Genomic DNA, 13,341 nt, shown 5'->3' on the forward strand with positions numbered 1-13,341 from the left:
ACGATGGTGCCTGACCATTAATGTCTCTGTAGGTGAGGAGGAGGATTTTAAATTCTATCCTGGATTTTACAGGGAGCCAATGCAGAGAAGCTAACACAGGAGAGATGTGATCACGTTTCCTAGTTCCTGTCAGTACTCGTGCTGCTGCATTTTGGATCAATTGGAAGCTATTTACTGCATTTTTGGGACATCCTGACAATAAAGAGTTACAGTAGTCCAGTCTTGAGGTAACAAATACATGAACTAGTTTTTCAGCTTCCTTTAGACACAGAATGATGATTTTAGCAATATTGCGCTGGTGGAAGAAGGCTGTCCTAGAGACTTGCTTTATATGTGAAGTAAAGGACAAGTCCTGGTCAAAACTGACACCAAGGTTTCTGACTGTAGCACTGGAGGACAAGGTGATGTCATCCAGAGTCAGTATATTATCACAGTGTATCTCTGAGGTGTTTTGGGCCAATTACAATAACTTCAGTTTTGTCTGAATTTAAGAGTAAGAAATTACTGGTCATCCAGATTTTTATGTCCTTAAGACCTGAAGCTTGGCTACCTGGTTAGTCTCACCTGGCTTCATGGATAAGTACAGCTGGGTGTCATCTGCGTAACAATGGAAATTCATCTGGTGCCTCCTAATAATGTTTCCTAGAGGAAGCATATATAGACTGAAGAGTATTGGTCCTAGCACCGAACCTTGTGGAACTCCATGACTGACTTTAGTGATGATAGAGGAGTCATTATTAACATGAACAAACTGGAGTCTATCTGACAGATATGACTTAAACCAGCTTAGTGCGGTTCCTTTAATGCCGACCATATGTTCTAGTCTCTGTAATAAAATCTTATGATCGATGGTGTCAAATGCAGCACCAAGATCTAGCAGGACAAGTACAGAGACAAGTCCATTGTCTGAAGCTATGAGGAGATCATTGGTAACCTTAACCAGAGCTGTTTCTGTGCTATGATGGACTCTAAAACCTGACTGAAAATCTTCAAACAAACCATTCCTGTGCAAATAATCACATAACTGGTTTGCAACAACCTTCTCGAGGATTTTGGAAATAAAGGGGAGGTTGGATATAGGTCTATAATTGGCTAAAACATCAGGATCAAGAGTAGGCTTTTTAAGTAGAGGTTTAATTACTGCAACTTTAAAAGCCTGCGGTACATAACCAGTTGATAAAGATAAGTTAATCAGACTTGATATAGAGGTGTCGATTAAAGGAAAAACTTCTTTGAACAGCCTTGTTGGAACAGGGTCTAGAAGACAGGTTGATGGTTTAGATGAAGAAACTGTTGAAGTGAGCTCAGAGAGATGTACAGGAGAAAAACAGTCACGGTGAATTTTTTCTCTAACAGAGACAATTTTATCTGTAAAGAAGCTCATGAAGTCATTACAACTGAGGGCTAAAGGTATAGATGGGTCAACAGAGCTGTGACTGTCTGTCAGCCTGGCTACAGTGCTGAACAGAAACCTGGGATTGTTCTTGTTTTCTTCTATCAATGATGAATAATAGGATGTTCTGGCTTTACGGAGGCTTTTTTTATACGCCAACAGGCTGTCTTTCCAAGCCTTTAGAGATTCTTCCAGGTTAGTAGAACGCCACCTTCTTTCTAGCTTCCTTGAATTTAGCTTTAAAGCTCATGTTTCTGAGTTGTACCATGGAGCTAGCCTTCTCTGACTCACTACCTTCTTCCTCAGAGGGGCCACAGTATCTAGAGATGCACGCAGTGAGGCTACAGTACTGTCAACAAGATCATCAACCTGTGTGGATGTGAAGTTAAGAGAGCTGTTCCCTACTGCATTGATACATGGCAGTGGGCTAAGTATTGATGACTCCGATAAGAACTCAGAGTCAGGGGCAGGTGGACGATATACAGTAACTAGTAGGACTGGTTTTTGTGTTTTCCAGTTTGGGTGTGACAGACTAAGAATAAGGCTTTCAAATGAATTATGATTAGGGTTAGGATTTATTAATAAATATCATTTTCATCACATCATCATCAATATCATCATCATCATCCTCTTCATCACCTGGACTAAACATGTCAGAATCATCAAACTTTGTCTTTGTGTTCGTTGTCCGGGGAAACGACTGTGATGATGTAACAACTTCCTGTTCTCCAGCTGCAGGTAACCAATCAGCAGATGTTTAAACACCATCAGATCTGTGAACGCTGGTGTTGTTACCATGACAACAGAGAGCTGAAGTTGGACTCCACCTGGACCTCACCTGGTCCTGGTCCTGCTCTCAGATCTCAGATCAGTCAGGTGACCCGACCTCAGCGTGAACCAGACCACCTCCAGATGTGGACTGACCTGCTCACACTCTGCTGCATCTACACCTGTACTGACTGTGACTGTGATCCAGGTGCAGGTCACATGACCCCATCAGGTGTAACAGTCAGGGTTGATGTGCAGACAGGTGAGCTGCAGAGGAGGAGTCGTCCTGGTCATGAAGTCTCTGTCTCCTCGACTGAACCTCCTCATCTCTGAAACACACACAGACATCAGCATCGACTCAGACTCCGGCTGGACTCCGGCTCAGTCACAGGTCCTGATCCAGGAGAAACTTCCAGAGTCAGTCAGTGATCATCAAACAGTGACTTCACCTGCAGCAGCTGCTAAAGCATGCTGGGTAATGTAGTGTGTGTGTGTGTGTGTGTGTGTGTGTGTGTGTGTGTGTGTGTGTACTTGCTACATACTACTTTTTGAGACACCTTCAAATCACATTTTGAGGGTTAAGACTTGGTTTTAGAGTTGTGTGTGTGTGTGTGTGTGTGTGTGTGTGTTACCCTCTGGTCTCTGGTTGTTGTGTTTCCTGCAGGTGAGAGAGAGTGGGTGACACACAACATCACTGCTGCACACACACAACAGGAAGTGGAGGAGAGCGTTGTCAGCGTCACACACCTGAGACAGAGACAGGTGAAGGTACACTACAGGTACAGGAAGTGACATCAAAGAATCTGATTGGTCCAGAGACAGCTGATGAAAACAGGAAGTGATACTGACCAGGCTCTGTCCCCGGGGGTAGACTCTGATGTGACCTTTGACCCTGAGGGCCCTCTGGAGCCCCTCCCACTGAGAATCAGCCAATCCCAGCAGAGGACGAACTAGGGCACCTGAGAACCAGACGTGAGCCTCACCTGTCCCGTCATCAATCACCAGTCTGATTGATACACAGATCAATACATCAATCACCCATCGATCACCACACACATCAAACACATCAGCTCTTCAGTCACAGCTGGATTCAGACACATCTGTAGTCCACCAAGATGGAGTCCTGAATCCTGGTCCATCTCTGAGACCAGTTCAGAGGAGGAGGAGGAGGAAGATTCTTACTTTGCTTTGGACTGAAAGACTGAGGAGGTTGAACGACACTGAGAACTGGAACAAGACTGAAGAGGAAGAGAGAGAGAGAGAGAGAGAGAGAGAGAGAGAGAGAGAGAGAGAGAGAGAGAGAGAGAGAGAGAGAGAGAGAGAGAGAGCTGAGGTTAGTGTGTCAGTGTGTGTTGTACCTGTGTGTGTGTGTGTGTGTGTGTCAGTGTGTGTTATACCTGTGTGTATCAGTGTGTGTGTGTCAGTGTGTGTTGTACCTGTGTGTATCAGTGTGTGTGTGTCAGTGTGTGTTGTACCTGTGTGTATCAGTGTGTGTGTGTCAGTGTGTGTTGTACCTGTGTGTACACTCTCCCACACAGTGAGCAGCTCCACTGCAGCTGCACAAACAGGAAACACACCACATGACCTCTGACCTCAGCCACAGTGCCCCTCTGCTTCCTGTTCAGAGCCCACAGACCCAGATGCATCATGGGAGCAGGAGGAAGGCGAGCAGAGCTGACGGCAAAATAAAACTGATCAATGATCAATAAATCAAACATAAGCACAGTGAATAAGAGGTAGTTTCCTGTTACCTGGTGTCTCCCAGTGACATCACCGTCACTGAGCTGACAGGTAAGTGGCTGCAGTACACACCTCCTGACCTGAGACACAGGTACACACAGGTAAGTGACTGCAGGACACAGCTCTGTCTGTGTGTGTGTGTGTGTGTGTGTGTGTGTGTGTGTGTGTGTGTGTGTGTGTGTGTTTTACCTGGACAGCTTCCTGTAGAAAGCAGACAGCAGCAGAGTGTTGCCTGGCAACAGGCCAGGTGGGTAGGGGGTGTGGCTCAAGTCCAGGTACACCTGGAGACTCCTCCCACTCTGGTCAGATATGGTGAGGCGCACACCTGAGACAGTCAGTGTGTTAACCTGCTGAATACTGAGAGCAGAGTGTGTGTGTGTGTGTGTGTGTGTGTGTGTGTGTGCCTGCGTGTGTGGGCGCACCTTTAGGGGCGTGTCCAGAGTCAGTCGTCCTGTCATTCAGACTGATCCTGTCTGACACCACACCCTGAAAACACACCAGCTCTGAACTACACACACACACACACACACACACACACACACACACACATCAGTGTGAAGTTCCATTCTGATTACAGCTGCAGGTGGAGTCAGTAGTTACCTGGAGTCCAGGACCTCAGAGACAGACAGGACTGTGGGCGAGAGAGCCTGAGAGAGAGAGAGAGAGAGGGATGAGGCTTTATCTTATAATGGTGTGTTAAACTAACTGTGTGTGCGTTACCTGTCTGCAGGTGTGCAGCAGCAGTGGGTGTGTCAGACTGTGGAACCTCCAATCAGATCGGACTTGTAGGGTGGAGTCAGTGTAGAGCTCCACTCCACTCCGCCCTGAAACACCACAGCCAATCAAAACACTGGGATCCTGAGAAACACACACACACACACACACACACACACACACACACACACACACACACACACACACACACACACACCCTCTTGAGTTTCTCTCCTCCCTCTTCTCCACCTGAAACATCTGTCTCATCCTCACCTACACCTGAAACATCTGTCTCATCCTCACCTACACCTGAAACATCATCCTCACCTACACCTGTAACATCTGTCTCTGAACAGGTTTCCCTGACAGCAGACTGACAGAGGTCACATGGTGCTGGACCAGGTGAGCAGGACCAGGTCCAGGTGACGTCTCTGAGACAGAAGCTGCTTCACTTAGAGTGTTGTCCTCATGAAGACGACCAGCTGTGACCTCTCACCTGTTCTCAGTCTCTACAACATGTTGGTACCTGTGTTGTTCTGTTGTGGATCCAGGTCTGAGGTTCTGTGTACCTGAGTCCAGTGTCAGTGTCTAACAGACTCACCATGAGCAGGTCTGTGGGTTATTTACCTGCTGCTGTTTGTTTCTGAATGAATGAATGAATGAATGAATGAATGAATGAACTGATGAATGATCATCAGTATAAGTGGTTGCAGCCTCTGACCCTCCACAGTCCAGGTGCTACAGGTGAGCTCACCTGAGTGTCAGCAGCCACGAGTCTGTAGAAGCATCCAGACTGAAGGAGAGGGAACCATCGAGTGGACACACCTGAGAACACCAGGACCACCTACACACACACACACACACACACACACACACACAGGTGTGACATACTGACTGCAGGTACATCCTGGTCCTAACACCCACACAGGTGTGTTTCTCACCTTCTCCTCCTTCTCCCCCTCTGTCTCTTTGTCAATCATTGGTCCGTTCTTTGGGTCCCGCCCCCAGCTGACCACTGGACCAATCACAGCAGCTCGGACAGAGAAGTGCAGCACTAACCCAGCGCCATCTTCTTCTAGCCCCTCCCCTGCATTCCTCCAGGCCACACCCTCCTTCTGCTCCACCCTTAACACCACAGAAACACAGGGCCGGGAGGCACCACCCATAGAACACATCGTCATGGCAACAGAGGAGGCAAAGTGGGAGGAGCCTGGTTGTTTTCTTCTCCTCTTCCTCCCTGCAGTCTGACTTCCCTCCATCTCCTCTTCTTCTGCTGTCTGCTTCCTGTCTGTGACATCACCTCCTGACTCCTCCCCCCTCTGTCGCAGGTGCGTTACCATAGCAACAGATGGACTCAGGATATAGAGGTGGTCCAGAGAAAACTGCAGGTAAACTCTGTCAAACACGCAGCAACACACACACACACACACACACACACACACACATTAAAACCCGAGAGAGATTCTCAGTGTGTGTGTGTGTGTGTGTATACACCTGCAGTGTTTGTGTGTGATGAACTGGTCCTGGTCCAGGTGTGTGTAGGAGGGGAAATCTGATTGGAGGAATCTCTCTGTTACCATGGTGAACTGATGGACACACACCAGACAACCTGCAACACACACAAACATTCAACTTGCAATCTGTGACCTTTGACCTCTGAGTGTGAGTGTGTGAGTTGTACCAATCCAGGCAGTGTTGAAGGCTGCCCTCTGACCTCCCTCCTCTTCCTCACTGGTTTCCGTGACGACGCAGGCGACAGCCGCCGTACCGTCTCTGAGCTGCAGGGCGTGTTTGTGTTCAGACGTTGGAGAGGGAAGCTCCAACACCCCCACCAGCAGCAGGGGGCGCCGGCTGTGGGAGCAGAGGGGGGAGATGAAGTGGTGAACCAGTCTCATCGACCCAGTTTAACCAGTATATGAACTGGTTTCACCAGCTCAGCGTGTGTTGTCAGTGACGGTGTTGTAGTGGACCAGGTAATGTTCAGGTGTTCCTGATATTCTGAGCCCTCAGTGACAGTCAGCTCTGTCACCTGTACACACAGGTGAGGCTGGACAGGTGTTCCTGATAAAATGAGCAGACATGAATAACTTTACTGGTCTCAGTTCACCTGAAGGACTCTCCAGTCTGGGGGTCAGAGGTCAGAGTCCTGCAGGACCAGGCCAGAGCCGTGTTGATGTCAGACCGGGTCAGACCGGATCCACCAGGAGGCAGCAGAGACCTCAGAGAGACTGAAGACCAGCAGCTGGACTGTAGAGACCACCTGAGCTCTGACACACTGATGTACTGAGGGACAGCAGGCTCCACCCTGTACTGTGGGGACAGAGACACTGAGGGACACTGTGGAGACACCTGTCCTGTCCAGAACCTAAGTGAGAGATGAAAGGTGCATCTACCTGAGTCAGAGGACAGGTGTGAGGCTCGTCCAACATCTCTGAGTAGATGTCTCTCCTTCCTCTTCCTCTTCTTCTCCACACAAACTCCATCAGCTTCCAGGACAACACACACACACACTGCTGCTCCACCACACTGGAAACTAGACTGGAGGAGGGGGCAGAGAGAGATAGTCTGTGTGTATGAAAGCAGTAGCAGTTGCTCCACCTTGAACTCAACAGCCTCACTTTTTACTGAGTCATGTGACCGACTCACTGAACTGAACTCTTCAGGTCCAGCCTCTGTTGTTTTCTTACATGTAATGAAAGTGTGTGTGTGTGTGTGTGTGTGTGTGTGTGTGTGTGTGTCACACAGAAACACCTGGTTCCTGTCTCAGGTGTGACACTGGCCTCTGTACTTCCTGCTGTCTACCTGTAGGGGGCGGGGCAGCTTGTTCTGATGTCATCCTACCTGTGCAGACACTCAACAGCTGTAGACTGAGCTTTCAGACACTGTCCCTGGACTTCATCTGGTCAGCCTCTGCTGACCATGTTTAATCACCTGTCCTCACCTGTGTGACAGCTGTGAGCTCAGGTGACAAGTCCACAGGTACTCGGAGACACCCGTGTTTTTCTCCAGCAGTAACCGTGTTAATGCTCCATCACTCGGACAGGTGGAGCCAGTTGGAGCCCCTCCCGCCCTGCTGAAGCTGGTCACCCTGAGGCTGGAGCGCAGACAGGTGCAGAGCATGCTGGGAGGAAAGTCGAGACAGGGCCGGTATAGGAAGTGGACGTGGTGGAGCTGCAGGGAGGACGTTCAGTGAACTTTATTAACAACAGGAGGACTGACAGCAGCGACCTCACCTGACCTGACTCACCTGCACACAGTCTCCTGCTCTCAGTCTCCGCCTCAGGCTCGGCTGATAGGCCAGGCACAGACCCACCTTCCTGTCAATCATGTACAGCCCCGCCCCTTCACTCACCACCTCAGTTACTGTGCCCTATCAGAGGAGAGGGTAAAACTGTGACAAAAGGTGACTTTCAGACAGCCAGTCAGAGCTCAGTATTCTCTGTCTCACCTGGTAACTGATGACTCTAGACTCTTTCATCCTCACACCTGACTGGACCACCTCTCTCTCAGGCTCCGCCTCCTCACAGTCGACATCATCAGCATGTGACGTCGTCATGGGGGTCGTGTCTGACTGGGATTCAGCGTGTGTGTCTACCACAGGTGTGTGTGTTGGTGTGTAGTTGGTGTGTATTTCAGAGTAGTCGGTCACACACAGGATGTTGTTTCCTCTCCAGCCTCGTAGGACACACACACGCAACGCCGTCACACACACACTCTGACCAACACACACACACTGAGACCACCACAACCTGCTGCTGTCCTGCACACACAGGAAACACAACACGGTTTATAAATCAATCACTGATTAAAATCAATCAACCAGAAACCTTGACTCAAACACTGTCAGTGAATCTGAAACAGTGAAGCCTCGACTAACGACATGAACAGAACCTGACTGGACTCACACCTGGACTCAGACCTGGACTCAGTGAAACCAGACTGGAGGTTGTGGGTCAGAGACACTTTGACATAAAGAGAAACATCAGCTGATCTGAACCAGGCCTCACAACAAAGACCTCAGAGACTGAGGATGAGAGGACCTGATGAAGATGAGCCCAGATCTTCATCAATCCACAGTCAAACTGTCTCTAGATGGAGGTGGTTCAGGTCCAGAAGAGGACTGAGTCCAGCTGAGAGACTCCAACAGCTAAACACAGAGGATCAGAGTCACAGCTGAAGGAGTTGGTTCACAGAGGATGGAGTCCTGTTACCATGGAGATCACAGAGGAAGCTGCTGCATCCCTGACCTCGACATCACTACAGGATCACGATGAACTGATGAAGAACCTGTGTGAAATGTAAAATGAAAACCTCCAGGACTAGGACCTGGACAGATCCACGCCGTGGATTATCAGGGTCTCTTCAGGATGATGTCAGGGTGTCTGTCCACCTGCTGACCTCAGAGTCTAAACTCAGGGAAACATGTCCACAGACCACCCTCCAGACCTGGTCCTGACACCCCGGAACTAGTTCTGGTCTGATGGTGTTTACCAGGACCAAGACTGTGACACAAGAAGAGTTTCCTACCTTTACGAGGACTGGTAGAGTGTGTTTGTCCTCTGTCAGCATGAAGCAGAAGAAGGTCGTTCCTGATACGACCAGCAGAGGAAACACAGAGCCCACCTGTCCACAGACCGACACTCGCTGTCCTCTAACCCTGAGACAAGAGAGAGACACAGTCAGAGAGAGACAGAGAGAGAGACAGAGATAAAACCACATTACTATTAAAACCAGGTAAAAACAGGCCTTGAACACTCTAGTGTATTTTGTTGAGGAGGGGTTCCAGGGAGAGCGCATAGAGCATCCCAGACAGAGCGCAGCCCTGCCGGACGCCTCTATGCGCTCTAAAAGGAGCACACAAGCTGCCATTGATCTTAAGCACACTCTCAATGTCACTGTACAGCACCTGGATCTTGGCTATGAGACCAGCGCTGAACCCAAACCTCTCCATGGTCTTCCAGAGGAACTGGTGTTCAACGCGGTTAAAAGCCTTTTCTTGATCTAATGAGATCAGTCCAATATTTATCCCCAATGAACTGGAGACCTCCAAAACATCCCGAATAAGGTAGACATTGTCTACCATGGACCTGCTGGGTACACAGTACGTCTGGTCCCGATGGATGACCTCCTCCATGGCTCCTCTCAGTCGGATGGCCAAGGCCTTGGAGAGGATCTTATAGTCCGTGCATAGGAGAGACACAGGGCGCCAGTTTTTTATGTCCTGCAAGTTGCCTTTTTTTGGCAGGAGGGTGATGACGGCCCTGCGGCAGGACAGAGACAGTGACCCAGTGGCGAGGCTCTCGTTGAAAACTTCCAGGATGTCCTGTGACAGGATTTCCAAGAAGGCCTTATAAAACTCCACACTGAGTCCGTCGATGCCCGGGGCCTTCGGGCCCTGCATGGTCTGGAGGGCAGTGTGTAGCTCCTGTACCGTCAGGGGACCTGTGGCAGCTCAGCACAGAAGTCATTAAACAGTTCTTCATTTTCCTTGTAGTCACTTTTCATATAGTGAGGTGAAGAACTCCACGGCTCTCCCCCTGATCTGGCCTGGTTCAGACAGCTCTTGTCCTGTGTCTGACAGCAGAGAGTGGATCAGCTTCCTCTGGCCCTGCTTCTTCTCCAAGCCAAAGAAGAAGCCAGAAGGAGCATCCATCTCGGTGCTGTCCTGGATTCGGGACCGGACCAGCGCACCCTGTACTGTAGTGTCCAGCAGGTCGGCTAAAGCCATCTTTTTGGTCTTGAGGACTTCAATACATCCTCGATTTCCCATGGACTTATTCAGATGTTCCAGTTCCACAATCTCAGTCTCCAGATCTCTGATAGATCTGGTGATGTGACGAGTGACATTGAGTGTGTGCTGCTGACATAACATTTTAATCTGAGTCTTACCAAAGTCCCACCACTGCCATAAGCAGGTAAACTCACTCTTCCTCTGTCTAAAACCAGTTCATAAATAACTAAGAGCTTCTCTAAAACTTTGGTCGACTGCTAAAACTGAATTAAAATGCCAGTAGGCACTTTTAGGTAAAATATTTAAAATAAAAACACGACATAAAACCAAAGCGTGATCTGTAAAACCCACTGGCAGAATCTTACATGTTTTAAAAACATTAAGATGGTGTTTACAACAATAAAAACGGTCAAGACGAGCTAAAGACATCCTGTCCTCTCTAACGTGGGACCATGTGTACTGCCTGCAGCTTGTGTGCAACCTTCTCCATACGTCCACCAGGCCATGGGAGGAGACCAGCTGCTTCAGAGCCTGCTGAGAGGCCGGATGAGGCTCTGCATGGTTTCGATCTAAAATCTCATCTTCAGTACAGTTAAAATCCCCACCTAAAAACAAATAATCCGTTGAGCCACAATCTTTTAATTTGTCGTTAATATCTCTAAAAAAGAGCTTCCTCTCTGCACCGTTATTGGGAGCGTACACATTGATAAAAACAACAGTAAAACGATCAAACCCGGCTCTGACTAAGAGACACCTCCCCTGGATGACGTGCTCCACAGTCAGTGACGTCGGAGTAAAACCTTTGGAGAACAGGATGCCCACCCCTGCACTGAGTGCAGTGCCGTGGCTAAAAACCACCTCCCCTTCCCATTCTCTACGCCACTCGCCTTCATTAGCACCGTCACTGTGAGTCTCTTGTAAAAAAACAACATCCATCTTTTTGAGTCTCACTGCTTCGAACACGACAGCTCTTTTCTTAACCTCTCTGGCCCCATTGATGTTTAAACTCCCCACTTGAAAGGTGTCCATAAAAGGTGAGAGATTTAAAACAGCACAAAAAACTGTTAATAAGTTAAATAAAATATAAAGCAGTGTCTTCATCATTAACAGATTTCTTTTTTGACTTTAAGAATCAGTTTCTTCAGTCTGAACACTTCTTGATCAGTGAAGTCTGATTCGGCTTTATTCCTGATGTGACGTCTGGCTGAGGTGTAAAACATTTGTTTATCAGGAAAATAATGTTCCAGATTCACACCTTTCATGTTCTTGGTTTCTTGGAGGAACGTTTTGAGCACTTTGGCTGAATAAGCCTTTTCTTCCTGACTGGCTGATTTCTGAGTGTGATACAGATCACTGTCATCAGAGACACAGCCTTCACTGTCACTGCTGTCTAACTGCTCCACTGTCCTACCTGTCTGTCTGCCTGTCTGTCTGCCTGTCTGTCTACCTGTCTGTCTGCCTGTCTGTCTGCCTGTCTGTCTACCTGTCTGTCTACCTGTCTGTCTACCGCTCTTCGCCCTGACATCTACATTTCTATCTCTGCTGCGGTGCTTTAGTGGGACTGATGTGCACGCAGCCTCTTCTTCCATCTTCTCCATAGCTTCACCTCTGTTCTCCTCTTCATCCTCCTTCTCACCCACCTCACCTTCCTGAGTTAAGTTACCTGTCTCACTCCCCTGTTGTCCACTCACTTCACCTGTCTCACTCCCCTGTTGTCCACTCACTCAACCTGTCTCACCTCCCTATTGTCCACTCTCTCCACCTGTCTCACTCCACCTGTCTCACTCCACCTGTTGTCCACTCACTCCACCTGTCTCACCTCCCTGTTGTCCACTCACTCCACCTGTCTCACTCCCCTGTCTCACTCCCCTGTCTCACACTCTCTCCACCTGTCTCACTCCCCTGTCTCTCTCCACCTGTCTCACACTCTCTCCTCCTGTCTCACCTCCCGGTCTCATTCCCCTGTCTCACACTCTCTCCACCTGTCTCACTCCCCTGTCTCACACTCTCTCCACCTGTCTCACCTTCCTGTTGTCCACTCACTCCTCCTGTCTCACCTCCCTGTTGTCCACTCTCTCCACCTGTCTCAGCTCCCTGTTGTCCACTCACTCCTCCTGTCTCACTCCCCTGTTGTCCACTCACTCCTCCTGTCTCACTCCCCTGTTGTCCACTCACTTCACGTGTCTCACTCCCCTGTTGTCCACTCACTCCTCCTGTCTCACTCCCCTGTTGTCCACTCACTTCACCTGTCTCACTCCCCTGTTGTCCACTCACTTCCCCTGTCTCACTCCCCTGTTGTCCACTCACTCCTCCTGTCTCACTCCCCTGTTGTCCACTCACTCCACCTGTCTCACCTCCCTATTGTCTACTCACTTCACCTGTCTCACCTCCCTGTTGTCCACTCTCTCCACCTGTCTCACTCCACCTGTTGTCCACTCTCTCCACCTGTCTCACTCCACCTGTTGTCCACTCACTCCACCTGTCTCACCTCCCTGTTGTCCACTCACTCCACCTGTCTCACTCCCCTGTCTCTCTCCACCTGTCTCACACTCTCTCCTCCTGTCTCACTCCCCTGTCTCACACTCTCTCCACCTGTCTCACTCCCCTGTCTCTCTCCACCTGTCTCACACTCTCTCCTCCTGTCTCACCTCCCGGTCTCACTCCACCTGTCTCACACTCTCTCCACCTGTCTCACTCCCCTGTCTCACACTCTCTCCACCTGTCTCACCTCCCTGTTGTCCACTCACTTCACCTGTCTCACTCCCCTGTTGTCCACTCACTTCACCTGTCTCACCTCCCTGTTGTCCACTCACTTCACCTGTCTCACTCCACCTGTTGTCCACTCACTTCACCTGTCTCACCTCCCTGTTGTCCACTCACTTCCCCTGTCTCACTCCCCTGTTGTCCACTCACTCCTCCTGTCTCACTCCCCTGTTGTCCACTCACTCCACCTGTCTCACCTCCCTATTGTCTACTCACTTCACCTGTCTCACCT

The 13,341-nt window shown here is 49.4% G+C and overlaps 1 protein-coding gene across 5 annotated transcripts in view; it reads right to left on the reverse strand.

Moving 5' to 3' along the window:
• Positions 1–1,945: 1,945 nt before the first annotated feature.
• Positions 1,946–13,341, reverse strand: part of ctc1 (CTS telomere maintenance complex component 1) — a 16,112-nt gene continuing 4,716 nt past the window's right edge. The window contains exons 6-25 of one of the 5 annotated variants that reach the window (XM_071465126.1): positions 9,143–9,272; positions 8,064–8,375; positions 7,863–7,985; positions 7,557–7,786; positions 7,009–7,153; positions 6,723–6,925; positions 6,297–6,466; positions 6,110–6,224; positions 5,557–6,010; positions 5,370–5,459; positions 4,622–4,759; positions 4,502–4,548; positions 4,324–4,409; positions 4,091–4,226; positions 3,913–3,981; positions 3,676–3,835; positions 3,344–3,399; positions 3,011–3,167; positions 2,794–2,934; positions 1,946–2,490 (exon numbers count right to left, since the gene is read on the reverse strand). In XM_071465126.1, coding sequence (XP_071321227.1) covers positions 2,485–2,490; positions 2,794–2,934; positions 3,011–3,167; positions 3,344–3,399; positions 3,676–3,835; positions 3,913–3,981; positions 4,091–4,226; positions 4,324–4,409; positions 4,502–4,548; positions 4,622–4,759; positions 5,370–5,459; positions 5,557–6,010; positions 6,110–6,224; positions 6,297–6,466; positions 6,723–6,925; positions 7,009–7,153; positions 7,557–7,786; positions 7,863–7,985; positions 8,064–8,375; positions 9,143–9,272 — 2,968 coding nt within the window. In that variant the 3' untranslated portion in view covers positions 1,946–2,484. Of the gene's footprint in view, positions 2,491–2,793; positions 2,935–3,010; positions 3,168–3,343; positions 3,400–3,432; positions 3,559–3,636; positions 3,836–3,912; positions 3,982–4,090; positions 4,227–4,323; positions 4,410–4,501; positions 4,549–4,621; positions 4,760–5,369; positions 5,460–5,556; positions 6,011–6,109; positions 6,225–6,296; positions 6,467–6,722; positions 6,926–7,008; positions 7,154–7,556; positions 7,787–7,862; positions 7,986–8,063; positions 8,376–9,142; positions 9,273–13,341 lie in introns of those variants that run through there. The other 4 variants (XM_071465124.1, XM_071465125.1, XM_071465123.1 and 1 more) reach the window with 4 other exon arrangements.

This window comes from Trachinotus anak, unplaced genomic scaffold (genome assembly GCF_046630095.1).
Source record: "Trachinotus anak isolate AG129_WGS33_773 ecotype Australia unplaced genomic scaffold, CSIRO_AGI_Tana_v1 ptg000027l, whole genome shotgun sequence".
NCBI lineage: Eukaryota > Metazoa > Chordata > Actinopteri > Carangiformes > Carangidae > Trachinotus > Trachinotus anak.